The sequence below is a fragment of the Zootoca vivipara genome, chromosome 4, assembly GCF_963506605.1.
Source record: "Zootoca vivipara chromosome 4, rZooViv1.1, whole genome shotgun sequence".
Lineage (NCBI taxonomy): Eukaryota > Metazoa > Chordata > Lepidosauria > Squamata > Lacertidae > Zootoca > Zootoca vivipara.
In genome coordinates this window covers 62008036-62028777 of record NC_083279.1, presented here as the reverse complement: position 1 = coordinate 62028777, position 20742 = coordinate 62008036, and the positions used below count along the sequence as shown (strand labels likewise).

General features: G+C 42.7%; 1 protein-coding gene across 3 annotated transcripts; it reads right to left on the bottom strand.

Moving 5' to 3' along the window:
* Positions 1-19644, bottom strand: GJA5 (gap junction protein alpha 5). Of its 3 annotated transcripts, none has more exons than XM_035116184.2 (2): positions 19258-19644; positions 1-4143 (listed from the first exon to the last, which is right to left on the bottom strand). In XM_035116184.2, exon 2 carries the CDS (start codon positions 4121-4123, stop codon positions 3014-3016), a length of 1110 nt encoding a protein of 369 aa, XP_034972075.1. In that variant the 5' UTR covers positions 4124-4143; positions 19258-19644; the 3' UTR covers positions 1-3013. The 3 variants fall into 3 exon arrangements, with proteins under 3 accessions (XP_034972075.1, XP_034972074.1, XP_060129631.1); XM_035116183.2 differs by lacking the exon at positions 19258-19644 and adding an exon at positions 11797-13055; XM_060273648.1 differs by lacking the exon at positions 19258-19644 and adding an exon at positions 7337-11787.
* Between the last annotated feature and the right edge of the window lie 1098 nt (positions 19645-20742).

The window sequence follows — 20742 nt, the reverse complement described above, 5'->3', positions numbered from 1 at the left end:
GAAGAAGTGTGCATGCACACGAAAGCTCATACCAAAATAAAAACTTAGTTGGTCTTTAAGGTGCTACTGAAGGAATTTTTTTATTTTAAGAATACGGTAAGTGTCACCATGCTTGACACTCCGTCACTAGATAATATTCCCACTCTTAAGAGGTCACGTGATGGCAAAGTTGATGTGAACTTGCAAGACAGTGAAGGTTTTGCATGAGTGAATCATGTTACAGGTCTTGTGAGGCTCCTCGGGGGCCTTTGGCGTCCCAAGTGTATCAAACTGGTCCTGGTCACACATGGAGCATGAAGACCAGACCCAACCACTCCAGGAAACCCAGGAGAAGCTATAAGGAAACATATCATTCTAATTAACTCATGAGAAGTTAATTTCCTGTAGCTCTGATTAGATTTTCATCAGTGCTAGAGGCTCTAGAAATTGCTTGGGTCCGATTCCTGACCGCTGCACCTGTAAGATGGGTGCCTTACGATTCCCTTGCCCTCCTTCTCCAGCTGCCAAAACTATGTGGCTTTCCTAGTTCTCATCTGCTTCTGCCAGTGCTCCCTGCTCAGCTAACTGAGTACAGAAATGGTTTAGAGCTCTCTAGAAATGATGTTGAAATTCTGGTGGCATCTGTGTGAAGGTCTGCCAGAGGACAACCTTCTGTTTGAAGGGCTGTCTGGTCCAAGCAGTGGAGGTTGGTTCATTAGGGCAAATGGGCGTAGCCTTCATATATCCTGTCCAGGGGGCGATCCTTCCTGTCAGCTTCCTCCTTCTTAGGCTCAGTGTTGCCCTTGTATAACTCAGCAGGGAGGAGCATGGGGACAATACTAGAATTAGTTGACCCTGCCTGTCCTTGGCTCTGGCTCCACCTACTGAGGGGCTCCCTGCCTTCCACCCTACCATTTTCAATGTTGACCCACCACCACCACCACTGGATCCAAGTCCAGTTTAAAGCTAAAAAACTAAAAGAAGGAAGAGCAGTCGCCTTGAAGGTAGCTGTGATAGTTAACATTTGAACAGAAGACCGAGCAGGCACACAGACTTCCCCACTAAGGTGAGATGTAGCTCTGGTCCACACTTCTGTTTGTCCTGCCACTTTTCCCCAAGGAAACCCACTCTTTACCACTGAATTGGAGCAAACATCAATTGGGTTTTCTGCAGATTGACGTTTGCTCCAATTCAGTGGTGAAGAGCGGGTTTTTCTCAAGGAAGGTGGCAGGGCAAATGGAAAATTGCTTGGACCAGTGTCTAGATAGCATGAGAAAACCTCTTGGACCTGTGCTTCCTAGGCATGGGACAATCAGAAGTGTGGATGAACCCAAAGTGTACTACTCCCAATTAAAGGAATCCGTTCTAAATTTGCATCTTTCTATAAATTAACGTACACAAATTTTACGCGAATTCACATCCCCTTGGCTCCTGTTTCTTGGTGAAATATTTCCTCTCCTTTGTGCATACAAGAGGCCATTCTAGTTAGAATGGTCCTCTTAACCCTTGCATTCTCTACTTTTGATCCCGAGTGTAATCCATAGCTGCCAAGTTATCCCTTTTTTACAGGGATTTTCCCTTATGCTGAATAGGCTTCCTCGCGAGAAAAGTGAAAACTTGGCAGCTATGGTGTAATCTTGCCTGATCATTTTTTTAAAAAACAAACAAACACACACATCACCGCTAAATTTAAAATTAAGAATGGATTAAAAAGAGTACAAAATTTTTAAAACTACAAAATATGAATGTGCTTCCCCACACCGGGTTGCTCCTCATTAAAGTATTATTTCTCATTATTAGAAATAAAGCATTATTTCTTCATGTTTCTCATTGAAGTATTATTTTCCATGGGAAATATTGTTTCCATTGAGTAAATATTTCTGTTGAAACAACTCTAATAAGTCTATTCAGTTACTGCCATACAGAGCTACTAGTCTTTATCTAGGAGGCTATTCAAATTCGAAAGTAGTTATATACAGACATATCAAAAATTCAAGTAGAATTCATTGCACATTTACTTGGCATAAGTAGGGCAAGCTGGAATAGTATGTGGGGGTCCAGTGGAAAGATGAGAAGGAAAGACCACTTTATTTGTCACTTTTCCAGGAAAAGGGAAGCTGCCCCATGGCGTGCTTGCAAAATGTCTGAAAATGATGCTAGAAGAGAAGTGGAGAAGTGGAGGAACAGAAGCTCATAGTCATCAGGTCAGTGCTGCATATAAGAAACCAGCCTCATCTGGGAAGTCAAGGTTTAGCTCAGCAAGTCAGTGTCTCTGTTTTATTTGAGAGGAGAGAAATGGATGTCACAATCAATGGCACCTCCCTATTAAGTAGCAGAGGTCTGCTAGTTTAACGATTTGTCCAAAATAGCAACTGAAGCCACTGCAAATTGAAATGATCATAAATCCAATCAAAAAATCCAGGGATTTATAGTGATATAGGGGTTTATGAAAGAGCTTGGGACTTCCACTAAAGATGTCACCTTCTCGGTAGTGGCGCCCGCCCTGTGGAACGCCCTCCCATCAGATGTCAAGGAAATAAACAACTATCTGACTTTTAGAAGACATCTGAAGGCAGCCCTGTTTAAAGTTTTATTCTGTTTTTAGTGTTTTGTTGGGAGCCGCCCAGAGTGGCTGGGGAAACCCAGCCAGATGGGCGGGGTATAAATAATAAAATTATTGTTTTTATTATTATCACTCCTGCATTCTTTGGAAAAATCAGAATGATTATACTGGTTTAAGTGTAGAGTGATATCCACTCAAAGTATACATCAGCTTCCGTCCTTTCTCTAGTAACCAAAGCTTATTTTAGTATTTGTTTTGAAATAGATCTCCTTTCTGACTGTATGTCAACAAACTCAAATAATCAAATAAGCTTTGAAATAAAGTTTTTGCAATATGCCAGGCCATTCACTTAATGAGCTGAACTGGCTGATTGGATCCCAGACTGTCAGGGTTTCAAAATCTACACTGCAAGTTTTTCTCACATCAGAGAGTCTTCCCTTCCTGTTGCCCCCACAGGTCATCAGAGACAATTCACACAGAGAGGTCATCAGAGCGAGCCTTACTGCTGGCGCGGCTGGTTTTGCTGAGCCTACGTTTGTCGTGGAAGTAGCCATTTGGAACCATTGTGGGTGTGGTGCTATTGGCGACCTCAGAAGTCTGAGAATAGTTAACTTGGATAAATGGAGCTTCCCTGTCTGCGTCGTCTTGGTTGTGAACCCTCTCCGTTGCAAAATTGGCAGTGTTCTGCTGAGAGGCCATTTTGTTGCTGAAGGGACTGATAAATTTTCCACCAGGGTTGGCTAAACACTGATTAAAATCTGGAGGAGGGGTACAGCTCTGGGTCATCTTCGCTTGGGGGTCTGTTTCCAGTTTGCCGGCGACTAGGCTGGGGCTGCGTTTGTAAGAATAGGAGAACTTCTGCTTGGCTTTCTTCCATCCCAAGTGATATAGTTCAGCCAGGCTTAAGAACAGGGAGACTGCTGCTACGGCCAGCATGAAAATGATAAAGATGTTCTTCTCAGTCGGCCGAGAGACGTAGCAGTTGACTGGGTGGGGGCAGGGCTTCCGTTGACAGATATAGAGCGTCTCAAGGAAGATTCCATACAGCATATACTGCCCAATGATGAATGCTACCTCCATGGTGGTACGGATTAAAATGCTGCAGACGTAGGTGTTCAACAAAGTGCCTTGAAGAATGATCCTTCCACTTGGCTCATCCCAGCAGGACAGCTCCGCCTTCTCAGGTGGTTGGTACTCCTGCTGGTGGAAAGAATCTCCCTTGCTCTGAATTGCTGCTGACGCTTCTTTGGCCTCCTTTAGCTTCCTCTTTTCCTCCATGCGCACGGTGTGCATTGCATGTCCCATGTACAGCAGGGAAGGGGTGGAAACAAAGATGATCTGAAGGACCCAGTACCTGATGTGGGAGATGGGGAAAGCTTTGTCATAGCAGACGTTCTCACAACCCGGTTGCCGGGTGTCACACATGAAGTCGGACTGTTCATCTCCCCATGAAGACTCTGCGGCTGTGCCCAGGACAAGCATCCGAAAGATAAAGAGAACGGTCAGCCAGACTTTCCCCACCACTGTGGAATGCTTGTGGACTTCCTCGAGGAATTCTCCTAAAAAGCTCCAGTCACCCATTTTGGCTCAGAGACTGGCCTCTGAGAGAGAGAGAGAGAGAGAGAGAGAGAGAGAGAGAGAGAGAGAAGAGAGAGAGAGAGAGAGTCTTACTGATATAATCTTATTTATGCATAAAAGTATTTCTGTACTTCCATATCATCTCATACCAGGGTGGTGTACAATGTTATAACATATACCACTGTTATGTACTGAGCTGAATCCTAGAATAGGATCCAAAATGCAGCAGTCTGATTGGTTCACAGGAGCCACCCAATCCAGCTCCAGGTGGAAGTGAATCAGCAACCTGATTGGCCTGCAGGAGCAGTCAATCAGGCTGCTGGCAGAAGTGAATCCGCAACCAGATTGGCCTGCAGAAGCAGCCAATCAGGCTGCTGGCAGAAGTAAATCTGCAACCTGATTGGCCCACAGGTGCAGCCCTGAAGTAGCCAATCACGCAAGGCCCATTGTGTAAATAATGTATATAAGCAGACGTTTTGGGAAAAGAGCCATTCTTCTTCTCTTCTTCTCCTTTGCTACTACTAGCTGAATAAAGAGCATGAAATTCATTCTCGACTCCGAGTGTATTTCAAACACCATTTTAAAAAATGCAAATGCAATGGAAGAGAAATAATTCCCATTAAATAGTACTGCCTTTGTAGATAGAGTGGCATTTGAAAGGCTCCAAAACTGCCACAAAAGCAACTGTGCAAGCAGATAAAGGCAACTTTTTTTGTAGATAAAGCATTATACCACTTCATTATAGTATATTGAAGTAGGATGACTAAGTCAAAGTACTTCTGGAAAGTTGAAAAATGTGTCACTTGGTCTCAGCATCACCAATTCATATTTTGCCCCACTATGTTATTTTAGTTGTTTAATCTAGCAAAGAAATTAACAATATAATAATCCTAAACACATCTACTTAGAAATAAGTCACATTGAATCCAGGGTGGGGGGTAGGGGAAGTATTCCCAAAGAAAGTAGACAGTGGAGTGCAGCCTAAAGCTTGCAGTTCTCCTTTTTTTTAATACATCAAAGCACCTCTGTAAGCATATCACAAGTACTCTCAGTCAGCCACCTTGCATGGGATCACTCGTGCCTAAGTCTTTGGTCATAAACCCATGCCTGTCTACTCTGTGCGATGACCTCATTTAACCTAGTAGCCAAACTCTCCAGTGTTTCCATTCACCACACCTCTACTTACATATCTATTTCCTTTCCTCAAAACAGTCTCATTGTAAGTTGGGCAGCAGAACACAACTTTGAGTGAGTGAATGCTGTTCATTTGAGAGCGGGTGTCTACACATCTGGATGTTGCGGTCGACATCCCTATGGCACTCTTTCTTTGAGATCACCCAGCTATAATAACCTTTTGTTACCTTCTTTCAGAGGAGGGAAGTTTTCCCTTCCTTGTTTTCATGGCCATAACTTCCTTTCGCTTGCGGTATCACATGCGCTGAATGAGAGGGAAGACAGAGACACCGTACTCCATTACTCTTTGCTCCAGACAAAGCAGCGTTCTTGACAAGCAAAGAATAGTGAAGCAGTTTAAAGAACTCCCTGTTACGAGGTGGGCAGGCCATTTCACCCATGTAAGCTTCTGCTTCAGAGGACTCTCTTTGTATGAAATTCTGTTATTTGCTGCGGGGAAGCCAAGAATCCTTCACTTAAAACACACACACACACACACACACACACACACACCTTGGAGGCCTAGCTAAAATTGGATCTGCAGGGATATAAATAGCAGACCTCAACAGCTAGCACTATGTTTTCCCACAAGGAAAGTGACCAAAGACTGTTAGCTCTGCAGAAGAGGGTTAGTTGGTTAAATGTATATTTTTTTTAATGCATGGCCGTTTCCCTACCATATGGTACATGGAAGTCTGTTGGCTGGTGCAAATTTGAATGAAAATCTGTATGGCCAATATAAGTTTGGGAAACTTGACTTTTGAGGTTTGATCTCAGTGTACGTTGGACCCTTTCCACATAGATCTCTACTAGGAAATGAAATCCCCTTGCAATGGGGAAAAGGGCCTATTTGAGTTTGCCTTCAGGACCTTCTCTGTAAAATGCTTCTTGTGGTGGGTGCTGAAGTTGTGATGGGTGAAAATAAGATATTATAATATTCACTGCACAAAAGCTAAGCTTGAAGCTAAGCCCATCTAGTATGGATATTTTTTAACAAGGATGTCTGTTCAAAAGGAAAACATGGATGCTGTTTGTTTTTGGTGCCATTTAGATGTCATAGCAGTGGCTTTGGAATAGTTTTTCCATAGCTTCATCCCATGGTGTGGTTGTAACATTTAACAGTATGGCACCGTGTAATCGGGGCCAATTGTGTTGGTTCCTGATTCTGGTTCAGCTACGATCATATATGAAGGACTTTCACAAATGGCCCCACCTATGCAGTGTTGAGCTTTTAAACATTATGACAACCATTCTCACCCTTTGGTCCCCATATGTTGTTGGACTACAACTCCCATCATCCCTAGCTAGCAGGACCAGCGGTCAGGGATGATAGGACTTGTAGTCCAACAACATATGGGGACCCAAGGTTGAAAAAGGCTGCATTATGGCCACACTGTGGGATGAACCTCATGGAAGAATAACTTCATATTTGGAAGTTAAGTGGATAACTACCACTGAAAGGGCTTTTGCTGCATTGGGGCCCATGCTAGAAATTTCTCCCAAGGCAACTTTGCCTAGTGCGCCTTTGAACTTTAAAGTATCAAGCAAAGGTTTCTCCAGTGTGAAATTGTTTTTGTAAGTGCCTTGAGAGCTTCTGCCCCAAAGTGGGACATAAATCTCTCAAATACATTTCAATTAAAATAAAAAGGGAATCCCAGGGATGACTTACAGCAGGGCAATCTAAAATCAACGCAGCATTCAACATTATGTTGCTGCTTTTTTATAACTGTACCAAATAAACGAGATACTTAATAATAATTAATCCAGAACTCACACTACAAAGGTAAAGGGAGAGGGGGGAAAAGACACTAGTTGTCTCTGAGATGCTCTGAAATTTCAGAGTCTTCTGGCTCATTATCATTCTGGCCATAAGAGTCTCTGTTGTTTTGCTACACATTGCCCTCTGAAACCACACAGATTATTGTAAGACAATTGAATTGGAAAGTATACTCCAAAAGCGTCCCTCCATGTTTGTGAATGCTGTGAATATACTGAGTTGAAGGACTGCAAAGCAAAGGAAAATACTAAGTGGCCTTATCATACCTTGGGTGTGAGTGTGCTGAACGCTGCTGCGCAGATGGGCGTTTTACTTCGTATCTTTATCAGTGAGTTCAAAGCTGACTGAACTGGCATGTAACAAAGCATGTAAATCTTACGTCTGGTACTAAATTGGGAGGTGTTGGATACACCAGCGAGGACAGCCAAATAATACGGATGAACCTAGGAAGATTAAGAAATACTGTATTGACATAGTTTGAGTGCGGTGGAAAGAGAAGACTACAGCTTCATTTTTCAGGCTGTATTGTGGTGCAGTCAGTAAAAGGGAGATTGCTTTTATCTGTGCATTTAAGGAGACGCAGGGTAAAAAATGACAGGGAACAACATGATTAAATGCCTCATAGCAAAAACTTAGCATGGTACTGGTCTAAATAAGGACATCATACAGCTTTCTCAGCATTACGTGGAACATCTGAATTTTGCACAGATGCATCACAAGCTGTATTTCTTGAATTCCACGGTGCTTCGCTCCACTTTTTACTCTACCCCCTTCTAGTCTCTTTTCATGTACATGTGTGTATGTATGTGTGTGTGAGAGAGAATATCTAACTGCAGATAACACTCCATGCATCACAGTGGGCTTTAGTTCACAAAAGCTTCTGCCATAACTTCTGTGTGAGTTTTTAAGGCACCATGTGTTCGCTGGCTTGCAGCTGAATCAATGGTGTTTATTATTATTTTTACTAGAACCTCAAGATTCATCAATTGGAGCTCATGGTTTGGGTGCAAAACAGTGGCTCAAGAGGCCAGGTAAATTACCTATGAGTGCAATGGCCTGTATATACGTAAGCACAAATCTAGTTAACTACAGATCAGGGATTCTAACTACGGTACCTAATTTAGGTTGGGGTAGGTAAAGTATTGTAACTTGTGACTGGGAGACAGGAAATCCTTACATTGCAAATTATCCAGTAATCTACCAACAGATCCTGGTCTTCCTTTCTCCCATACCTGGTCTAGTAGACAAATGGACAGATGTTTCTTACTGACATGTGACAATATGTCCACATTCTAACCTCCATACAAATTAGCTAGAAAGGGGAAACAACAGTTTGTCTACTGACAGAAATGCGAGGGGCTGAATTTTTTAATTTTTATGGGAGCAAATTAATCAAACACATTTTTGAGCAGTTTTGTTTTTCAGTAGATTTAAATATTTAAATATTCAGTATTTAAATATCGGGGCTTTTTATTTTTTAAAGTCTCCTTTGAAAAGGAGGGGAAATCAATTTACGTACTGCTTTTTCTTTTTGTGTGTGTTTTGATTCTCTGATGAGATCTTTTGGTCTGTTCTTGACCCCCACTGCGCATGTAACTGCTCATCCGTTCTATTTCTTTCAAGCGTCGTGATGGCACAAAGGAGACAAGGACAGCAGAGGAGGGTATGTGAAATCAACCTACAGGCCAAAGAGAAAGGAGCTGGGAGAGGAATGATTGCCTATGCTGGTATGTTTCTGATTCCTTCCAACCGCGTACTGACATTCCCAAGGGCAAAGTACAGGGATAAAATGAAATGTATGTGATAAAAATAATGCATAACTTGCTTGCAACAGTGAGAATACTTTGCATAGTTCCCAAGAGACTGTGGGTTCAGACTCTCACCATTCTGAACTCTGAACCCTTAGGAATTGTCTCACCATAGGAAAATCCGGAGAGGAGACCCAGGGGCAGCTGAGACTGTTCAATTTGGTGTCTGATTGGTTTTATATAGAGAGCATCAACCAGAATTGATGGAGCTTTGCTAATATACGGACTGCTACAAAGAGGAGCCATGTCGTATTATTTGTGCTAGAACCATAACCAAGGAAATAAACAACTATCTGATTTTCCAAAGACATCTGAAAGCAGCCCTGTATAGGGAAGTTTAAAACGTTTGATGTCTTACTGTGTTTTAATTTGTTGGAAGCTGCCTCAAGTGACTGGGGCAACCCTGCCAGATGGGCTGCATCACCACCACCACCACCACCATATTTGGACAGGCAAACATACTCTGCTGCTGCTGCAGCCTCTGCTGCAATGTAAAATGTTGAGTACCAAGCATGAAATAGCCTGATCAAGCATGTGCAGTTGAGAGCCAGTGTGGTGTAGTGTTTAGAGTGCTGGACTGGGACCTGGGGGACCAGGGTTTGAATCCCCACTCATCCATGAAACTCACTGGGTGAGCTTGGGCCAGTCACTCAATCTCAGCCTAACCTACCTCACAGGGTTGTTGTGAAGAGAAAATGAGGAGGAGAAGTATGCAGGCCACCTTGAGCTCAATGGAGGGAAGGTGGGGTATAAATGTACTAATAAACAAGGAAGCAAGAAGCAAGCAAGCAAGCAAACAAACAAACAAACACCTTCCATGTGCTGGTTAGGGTTTTGTACAAGGGCTGAGGGGAAAGAATTCAAATACTCAATGCCATACAGCAATCGTGAGCGTACCACTACTGTAACTATACCTAATGTAATTCACAGAACAAGTCTAGTACTTGTGGTCTGTTAATTGGAATGAAATTGTACACATTCCAAGTGAAAGCACAAGTTTGTGGTGGTAGCATTTGGGGATCAATCCTGATGGAATGGTACTTTTTATTTTCCCTGACTGAACGGCTGAGGGTAAAGAGGGCCTCGATTTTTCCAGAGACCTAACATTCATGGACTGACATGCAAATATCTACACATATATACATTAAATAGGAGTGGGATAATATAACACACACACACACACACACACACACACCAGATATCTAGTTTCACATGGGACATGCACTACATAATCATCATATGGTAATTTTTTGGCAGAAATAATAGAGTAATTCCAAACAAAAAAGAAATTAAAAAGTGGGAAATCAAAAGAGCTGTTTCAGCTGAATTCAGATCATGGGCAAGTTGGCTGGTTTTGCACGGCTTGCCTCTAGTAATAACCACTTCAAAAGAATAACAATGCAATTGTACTTGGTGGTCTAACAATGCCCCCCCCCAATCAGCTTGGTCCAAGAACATTTGGTTTCTCTGGTCCATTCATCTTCCCATAACACCCTGACTGTGATGAGGCCAACTCCAGCATTCTTATAACTTAAGTAAAGAAGAAACTTCTGTTAGCAAGACCACTCATCTGTCTCTAACCATAGGTAGCCCTTGATCTCTAATTCTATGCACATGTTCTTCTAAGTCCCATTAAATAAAGTAGGACACACATAGTCTCAAGTCAAAATGCCTCGGAAGAGTCTGGTTTCTAGAGGTTATGGCAATTAGAAGGAAGCTCTTCTCCTGTCTTCTACTTCCAAATCATGTGACTTTTTTGGTTCCCCTCCCAAAAATTAGTGTATGTGCAAACTTCATCACTACCACCAAAAGAAATTCTTTTTATATAATATTGTTATTAGTTTTCAATTACAGTCCATTAATAGCCTCATTTTTAAAAAAACCAATTTATAATGCAATTATTAATACCAATAGTTCAAATACCGAATTATATAATTTAGCTAAAGTGCCCCCCCCCCGCATGCTAGATTTGATGGTTTGATGATTTTATTTATTTCTTATTAATTTCAATTACATTCGTAATAATTTTATTCACTTCATAAATAATAAAGGATGGGGATGAGTCAACTCTAAGTCTCCATCATAGATCTTTTCCTTTCCCGGTGGTGAATTTGCAAGGATAATTACTCTCAAGCATCCTTGTTTTTCCTTCGCCAACAATCTCCCACTGTCTTGGAGGCTGCCTCTGTTAAGTCAGAACAGACCTGGAAGCCGCCCCTAAAATATTCTTATTTAGATCAGGCTGTTTAGAAGCACACTTACCTGGGAGTAAGCTCTAGTGAATGCAACGGAACTGCTTCTGAGTAGAGTATGTATAAGATAGTGCTGTCAATTTTACTATGCAAGTAATGAAGAGCAAATATTCTCCAAAATGTGCACATACAAAAAAGAAACAACGTAAAGCTTCCAACTATATCTAGCAAGAAGAATCCAGCCATGTGACAGCAAAGCTCATCTCTAGTGGTTATAGGTTTCTGCAGTTATCAGATAGCCTTCTCAGCAACAAGAATCCGTTTAAATCAAACTCTTTTTAGGCATTAAAGCTTTCTGTGGTTATTAGATATCAGTGTTATATGAAAAAGCTCAGTGTTATAGGAAAGCACAAACAGGTTACTGTTTAGAAGATAATAAAAACTAACAAGGACAACATTCATAAGGACATGAGCTTTCTCACATTAGATGGACACTATTAAACAAAGAAAAATACTCCAAAAGAATATAAAATCTGGACCAATCTAAATAACTTAGCACATGTCATCCTTTTTCTGTAAACGGAGAGAAGGCGGCTGCCTCATTTCATTATGCTTCCAGATTTCTGATGGTTCTTACTATTGCTTGTTTTAAATTTAAAGAAAGCCAGTTCCAAATTCTTACTCCCTGAGCTTCCCGCAGTTTGTCACATTGACCATTTTACTCACCTGAATGGCCTCTTGTCTTTAAACAACTCTTCGTTCTGTTACTTCGTATGGAATGGAGTCCTTGGACTTTTTAAGCATCTTCCCACCACTTTCTCTTTCCTCCTTTCCTCCACCTGTGGTTTCTCACACCCCCTTTGTATCTCCTTCCTATGTATACCCACTTCCCTCCTCACCCTTTGTCTTTCTCACCCCTACCCTAGTCACCGTTCTAGAAAAAGGAGTCATTTTATAGGTTCCCTCCACCCCTTGTCCGCTTTCCTCCGAGGTCTTCCCCTTGTCTCTGCAGGCCTGCGATGCTGACTGTTGCTCTTCTCACTTGTCAGGAGAGACAAGTGCTGCACACCAAGCGCTCTTCAAATAACAGGTCACTATCAAGCTTTCCTTGAAATTCAGAAACAGTGATGCCCCTTCTGCAACCAGAGCTCTCTGAAGGCAGTTTTACCCGCTCAAGAAGGGAAAGGGTTAGGGTGGAGGGGTGGAGGCAGGCTGTCCTTTGTTGATTCTGGAAAGCACAACCAATCAAAGCATAATTCCTAATGTTCTGAGATTCCCTTATTCTGACAAGAATACTTTCCAGAAAGCCTGGTTGGCGGGGTGGGGGAGCAGAGGAAATATGCATGTACATAAAGCAACATTTGTGCATGGGTCAAAAGTTAAAAATAGAAGGAGCGGGTTCCGGACCGTGTTTGCAACACAAACAGCCTGTTGAGAAGAACGTAGAGAGTGACCCAGCATCAATATCAAAACTTCAGAAGAGAGCAAGAGCTTTGCTACAGATGATAGTGGCTACTGAGGGATGTTACCTGTAGTAAACAGGTTTTACTTAGGGTGTGTGTGCTAGGCTTGGTGTGTGCTAGGAAGAGTGAACCACACACTCTCCCAACCCTCCCCCAAACCTGACAGGATAGAGAGCCTGGAGAGACAGAGAATTTCTATAGACCACAGCAACTTCCCCTCTCTGACCCTCAAGTCTGGCCTGATGCTATACCATGTACACAGGTGGGCACAGCTGGGTGAGACCAGCTCCACCCTCTTCATCCACCCAGGTATCAGTGATACAAGCCAGATTGGCCTCCTCATCCACAATCATAGATAAAGAAGGTATTTATATGGTAGCTTCCAACAGTGAGATATGCATAAAGTGGCTCACAACATAATACATTGGTGTATTATTGAATGCAAAACAGTGAAAGGGGGAGGTTGGGGGAAGAAAGCAATAGTGTGAAACAGCCAGTTGTAGCTACATTAGCCATGCATCTCAATTGGCACTCCTCAACTTTGAACCTGTGCGCTGCCTTCTCTTGGAATTGCAACACTGAATTTTTTTTAACGATCTTCACTTCAACTATGTCTGACATTATGAAATTGCACTCAGGTTCTTACACACCTTACACAAATCAGTCAATGTGATGCTATGTGCTTAAAAGGTGTGTGTGTGTGTGTGTGTGTGTGTGTGTGTGTGTGTGTGTGTGTGTGTGTGTGTAAAGGGTGCCTGTGTCATAGAATGGTGAAAAAGTATCTTTAGCCAATATGCAGAAAAAGATTGGAATATCTTTCTCTTGCTGTGGTTTGTTTGTGTGATTTGGAATGGGGAATATTACCCTTTCCCTACCTGTCAGTTTCCTGCTCCAAATCTCTCCCCAAGCATCTTTTACTCCCAAAACTCCAAGTCTGTGTTTATACTTGGGGACCCCATTGCAGAGGCTAATGGGGAACAGTTTGGAATGGGGAAAACAGTGGGTTATAAAAGAGTTAAGCACCCTCTCCACTTTTTGATCAGCTTCAATTTGGCTAGAGAAAGCTAACTTTCTTGTGAAGCTCTCCTCTACTCCATATCTATTGTTAACAAACATTTATATGGAACGTGCAGTTTGTCTCTTTGCGGCAAGGAAAGAAATGCATTGTCTCAAGGAGGATGTCTTTTACAAATGCAAATAATACTTAAATATGCATTTGATTTTTAGGCTCAGAGAAGAACCTGTGGAGTCATGACACATGTTTATTCAAAAGACCATGTATAATGCAAGAGTATGAGCTCTTTTTGACTTGCAGATAAAGACAGAGCAACAAAGCAATGCATGGATATCCATTGCATTATTCTACACATTTAGTTTGATGGACTGGCCCAGACCATTCAGTCATTGCTAGAGGGAGAGAGAAAGCCCAAAACTGTAATGGATTTTATGATGATGTGATGACAGCAAGGAGGAGACAAGTCAGGTACAGATTGCCTAAACTGTGGTGATGTCACGTAATATGTACAAACATTCTATCCGTCTTGGGGAAAGTTCACAGTAATAGCTTGCAGCTTCAGTTTGGCTGGAGAAAGCTCTCGTCCATCCTAGGGCAGGGCAGGAGGGCCTAGGCGGGGAGATTGCAGTCTGGAAAGCTGAATGTGCAGAGTTTTCAGGAGGCAGATGGGCTAAGGAGTAGACAGTAAGCCTAGGGGCCAGATGGGGCTGAGCTGAAGAAGGGAAGGAACTGAACTGAAAAAGAAGAACCTCAGAAGAGAGTAGGTGGGAGAAGATGAAGTCTGCAAAAAAGTCAGGGAACTGGGGAAGCAACTGTAGAAAAACATTCCAAGGCCTAAATATAGAAAGAGCTATGGGGAGGGCAGGGGGAGATGGAGGGAAGGGAGAGATGAATATGCTGGCCAGGCTCTGTAATGTAGAGAACACATATATATCTTGGAGAATGGCAGTGGTAGAGCATCTTACATGCAGAAAGCATCAGGTTCAATCCCTGGCATTGCCAGGAAAGGCTGGGAGAGTTTTGTACCTGAAACCCTAAAGAGCTACTGCCAATTAGTGTATTATTTATATATTTCATTAAAAAATTATACACTGCTTGATTGTAAAAACAACAACAACCACCTCAAAGCGGTTTAGCGTAGATTGACCAAGAAACTTCATACTGTTTCTTACTATTTGTTCAAAAGGGAGGTCTCTGGAACCTCTGAAAACAGGATTATTATACAAAGAGAGCTCTCAGGATTTTTGAAAAGACATAATTGGAACTTCCCTTACGTGCTGCCATTTGTGACAGACTGATAATACCGCACAACAAGAAATACATTGCACTTTCCATTAGTGCTCAAAACTCTTCCTTCTATACGTTACTTTAGCATTCCCTACAACAGCTCTGTAAGGCAGGCAAGTATTATTACGCCCATATTAGAGATGGAAAGATGAGGAGGTTGAGAATGAGGACCGAACTACAGGTGTGCCAGTGTTGCTATTCATGCAGTTGCTTCATTCACAAATAAAACAGGGCTGTCTTCCTTTTCACAGAAAATATATCATGCAGGAGAGGGATGTCTGTTGCTCCATATTTCTACCTTTCTGAAGAGTAAGCTATGAATGGAAGAAAGTGGCTGGTGCAGTGAACTAAGGGAAGGGAAAGTGTGAAGAAAGGGTATTCACTACCCATCTCCTTTGGGGAAGAGCCATAGCTCAGTGGTGGGTCACATGTTTTGCATGTGTAAGGTTCAAGGTTCAATCCCTGGCATCTCCAGGAAAGGCCGAAACCATGGAAAGCCATCGCTAACTGGTCTATGGACAGTGCTGAGCTAGAAGGGGAGTGGGTGGCGCTGTGGTCTAAACCACTGAGCCTCTTGGGCTTGCTGATCAGAAGGTCGGCAGTTCCAATTTGTGTGAAGGGGTGAGCTCCCGTTGCTCTGTCCCAGCTACTGCCAACCTAGCAGTTCAAAAGCACCTCAAAGTGCAAATAGATAAATAGGTAATGCTGCAGCAGGAGGGTAAATGGCATTTCCATACACTCTGGATTCCGCTATGGTGTTCTGTTGCACCAGAAGTGGTTTAGTCATGCTGGACACATGACCTGGAAAGCTGTCTGTGGACGAATGCTGGCTCCCTTGCCCTGAAAGCGCCGCAACCCCATAGTCGCCTTTGACTGGACTTAACCATCCAGGGGTCCTTTCCATTCCCTTTTACCTAACTGAACTATATGGGCCAATGATCAGTCTTAGTGTAAGGCAACTTCTTATATTCTACTGTTAAAGGAAGACAATATCTACAATATCTATTTTCCAATATACAGAATTTGCCTTTTTCCCAGTTTGTGCACACAAAGTTAACATTGCCATTGAGCTTTTCTCTATGACTTCAAGGTCTGGTTCCTAGTCAGTCACCGCCAGTTCAGAACCGATGAGCACCTACCTAAAATTAAGATTTATTTCCAGCTAGTATTCCTTATGCACAGAAATGGAAAGATGAAGAAGTAAGCAAAGTGATGGGCTATGCTGAATCGGCAAAGTTAAGAGCTTAAAATAAGAGAACTGCTTTATGGAAGAATGGAAACCTTTCCCAGACTATTTAAAGAAATATTACAATAGGGTGAATTTGTGAGCATTTGAACTATGAACAACAGAAAGAATGAGAGAGTATTGTATTATGGTTATGATATAAAAGAAGGAAGATAAGGTGCAGCAAAAAGGTAGAGGTTTTAAAAATGGGATGGGAAGTTGATAAAACAAAAGAAAAAATATTACCGTATTGGCCTGAATATAAGCTGCACCTGCAAATAAGCTGCACCTTTATAAAAATTCAGCGGTTTGGGGGAGGCTTGGGAGTGGTGGGTGGGCAGCGCAGTTGCCCCGCGCTCCCGGGTTGCTCTTTGGGCGGGCGGGCGGGCGGGCGGGCGGGGGAGAGCCACACCGCTTTGCCGGTGGAATAAGGTCACAAATATAAGCCACACTTAAACTTTTCACGATTGGAATTTGGAGAAAGTGAGGCTCATATATGGGCCAATACGGTATGTGATGGAATTTTATGTGAAAATTGTGTAAATCAGAGAGAGAGTGAGAGATTTATATCCCCCCTGACATGCATCACTTTGTGATCATTTGACTACCATTCACTCAGTTTGGATAGGCTCGATAACATGCTGTCTCTACATACTGAAAATGAACTTTGTTCATTGCTGAGGACTGCAGTAGCTATGAGGTTATCCCCATTTGGAAAACACAAACTATCTCTGGCCTTCTCTAACCCTCAGACTGGGTAGTTCAGGATCAGCCTTAACTTCTCCAAGGGATTTCCCACTGGATAGCTTAGCTGACCTGAACAGCTGAGAGAACTGAGAAGTGGGGAGTCTTGCTAAAACGAACAAATTAAGGTGATAATATTGTGCACAAAGGGCTTGCCTTTCCATGTGCTTGCATGCATAATTCTTTCTTGTTTCTTCATCCATTCAGCTGAGGTTAGAAGCCAGGAAGAAGTACAGATTTTTATTTTTTAAAAAGAAAATAAACCCACTCGAAAATGTATTTTAGCATGAAAGGATTACAGTTTAAGGACAAGCTCTGTAAGACAGATGTAAACACAAAGACTACGAGTCTGAAAGCATTAAAATTAATAATAATTTATTATTTATACCCCGCCCATCTGGCTGAGTCTCCCCAGCCACTCGGTGGCTCCCAGTTGAATATTAAAACAATACAGCATTAAATATTAAAAGCTTCCCTAAACAGGGCTGCCTTCAGATGTCTTTTATAATTAGGATAGCTGCTTATTTCCTTGACATCTCATGGAAGGGCATTCCACAGGGCGGGTGCTGCTACTGAGAAGGCCCTCTGTCTGGTTCCCTGTAACCTCACAATGAGGGAACCGCCAGAAGGCCCTTGGCGCTAGATCTTAGTGTCCGGGCTGAACGGTGGGAGTGGAGACGCTCCTTCAGGTATACAAGACCAAGGCCATTTAGGGCTTTAAAGGTCAACACAAACACTTTGAATTGTGCTCGGAAACGTACTGGGAGCCACTGTAGATCTCTCAGGACCGGTGTTATGTGGTCCCGGCAGCCGCTCCCAGTCACCAGTCTAGCTGCCGCATTCTGGATTAGTTGCAGTTTCCGGGTCACCTTCAAAGGTAGCCCCACGTCGAGCGCATTGCAGTAATTCAAGCGGGAGATAACCAGAGCATGTACCACTCTGGTGAGACAGTTCGCCAGCAGGTAGGGTCTCAGGCTGCGTACCAGATGGAGCTGATAGACAGCTGCCCTGGACACAGAATTAACCTGTGCCTCCATGGACAGCTGTGATTCAAAATGACTCCCAGGCTGCTCACCTGGTCCTTCAGGGGTACATTTACCCCAATCAGGACCAGGGAGTCCTCCACACCTGCCTGCCTCCTGTCTCCCACCAACAGTACTTCTGTCTTGTCAGGATTCAACCTCAATCCGTTAACTGCCATCCATCCTCCAACTGCCTCCAGTTATTCAACTGTACAGAGATTTTTCTTTTTTTTAATGTGAATTTTGATTGCCTTTCCTTCACAGCTCTCAGCTCTGACTTAACAAATGTCAAAATCTGGGAAATACTCAAAATTTTAATTTGACCTGAAATGGTGACATCTGAAATTCAGAAATGAAATATGAGATCACCATTCAATTTTCAGGAGTATGCTCGATTTAATTAATGAATACCATGAAAATAAAGTTTCTATATTCTGCTGCATATGACCTATGCTATCATCTATTGATTGCCACAGCATGTCCAGTGTCATATTTAACACTGATTTAATGTCGGCTGCTGCATTTCAGATGCTGTCAAGTGACAACAGCTTTTGCACATCAGCCATCAAATCTTGAAAGAATGCTAACTACTGCTGCACGTCAACTGTCACAGATTGTCCACTTATGTGCATTGAACCTTAAGCAGCATTTTAATTTCATTTTATGCTTATACTCCAGTAACTGTCTGAGGAATTTGATTCTAATAGAGATAATAGAAGCATTCCTTTGCATAGATCACTTCTGGAGATTAAATCCTATAACTTTAGATTCGTGGTCGTTATCTTCATATTATTCTCCACTTATATACCTTATCAGCCTTCCTCTCCCACAGCCACAAGAAATCAAGGCAATCAGTCCACTCAGAGGTACAACTAGTAAAAGGGGAAATGTGACCATCCTATTTGCATAATGGGTAAGAAACAGAAAATCTAGTTTGCAAAGTGGCAAACCAAAGGAAATTATCTTTCCTAAAGAAAGGACTTCCCTGATGTGAACTTTGTATTAGCTATTGCTAAAAATGTCAGTACTTGCACATTCTTTATGCTTCCCCCCCCCCCCTGTTATCCACCAACATTCATTCAGTTAAAGCTGCAATTTAGTGAATGTAAACTTCACTAAATGCATTGTGACTTACTACCAAGTCAGGGAAGAATTCCTTTCTCCCCACCATCCCAGAGCAGAAAGTGTGATTTGGGATGATGTGTGATTTGTGCAGCACATCATCTTCAATCAATAAAATCTGCTCAAACCTGATTAAACAAAAGAATTTCAGTGTAAGAAAAAAAGAACCTACAAAATATATTCTCTCCCCCTCATTTTATCAGATTCTTGATAGACACGGGTAGGGGCACAAAAATAGACGGATGAAGAGGTTTCTACTACCGCAATAATTTAGCTTTGGGGTTGATTTTTGGACTTGCAGGAACATACCTTCTCTGCTTGTATATCCAGGAGGGATCCTTGTCTGATGGAGGACTCTTCAGATTGGATAAACAAATCTCAGAAGATTGTCAGAGCAGCACGTCTTCTTATCAGGCAGCTGGCAGGAGGTTCCCAAAAAACCTGAAGGAAGCAGGCTGTAGGGTCTCCTAGCTTCTGAGTGCTGTGTGACATGCCCCAGCAGCTGTCGGGCTCCTATAGAGTCATCGTGGTGGATTGGGATATAAATGTGGTCCCAAGAAGGCTTTATTGTAAGCAGTGACTTGGCTCTAGCCGAGCACTTCCTCTGCCTCCCGGCATCTCTATTTTTAATGAAGGAATCTGGGGCTATCGCAAAGGAAGTCAAATTGTTTTAGGAAAACAATAGCAAAGTAACTAAATGTTTATTGGTTTCCTCCCCTGGGGTCTGGGATAGAGTTGTCAATTGGACTGAAAAGATGGACGTACTGTTTGTTTAAAAGACTTAATTCACTGGACCAAATCAATCTTGCTTATGTCATTTTTTTTTTCAAAGCGCGAGATCGTAGACTGATATGGAAGTGAAGCAGCAGCTTAAAAGTGCAAGTAAGATTTGATCGTTAAGCTTGGGTATGCTTTTTAGAGTTTATGGTTATGAAAGGATTGGCTTGTATCCAACAAAGTTGTTCCATTAGCGCATGGACTTCTGCCTGTGGAACTGGACTTCTTCTCCCTCTCCTGCTCCAGGGGGTTGGGGGAACCACCCCCCAAAAGGTTGGGGGTATGTTGGAGAGCAAAGGGAGAGGAGAAGAAGAAGAAGTCCTGTTGTGCAGGGAGAAGTCCTTATGCCAATGTGATGACTTCATAGCAGCCAACCTGTTGCCTCTAGATCTAAGTGTCCAATTCTCCCTAATACAGTGGTACCTCGGGTTAATAACTTAATTCGTTCTGGAGGTCTGTTCTTAACCTGAAACTGTTCTTAACCTGAGGTACCACTTTAGCTAATGGGGCCTCCTGCTGCTGCCGCACGGTTTCTGTTCTCATCCTGAGATAAAGTTCTTAACCCGAGGTACTGTTTCTGGATTAGCGTAGTCTGTAACCTGAAGCATCTGTAACCTGAGGTACCACTGTACTTACTGTCCCTGCAATGTTTCCCCACTTGAGTTATTCTATGTTAAGCCTAGGCTTGGAACCCGAATACCTGATACCATCAGCTTTGCCAGCCTCCCCACATCTTAAGACAAACTTGGACAACCTGATGACCTCCAGATGTTTTGGACTATGATTCTTATCGCCCCTAGCCAGTCCAACTGTGCTGGCTAGCTGGGGCTGGCAGGAGTTGTAGTCAAGAACATCTGGAGGGCACCAGTTTGGCCAAGGCCATTTTAAGATCTTTAGAAGAGACTCTAAGGAGTACCTTCAGAGCAGGGATGGGCAGACTTTAGGCATCTTGAATTTAGGGTGATTTTTACTCAAACCTCAAGATGTACCAACCATAGCCAGATACACTTTCCTAGA

What these genes read in the sequence shown, in the direction of transcription:
- GJA5 (XM_035116184.2), bottom strand. Translation starts at nt 4,123, where the DNA reads ATGGGTGACTGGAGCTTTTTAGGAGAATTCCTCGAGGAAGTCCACAAG.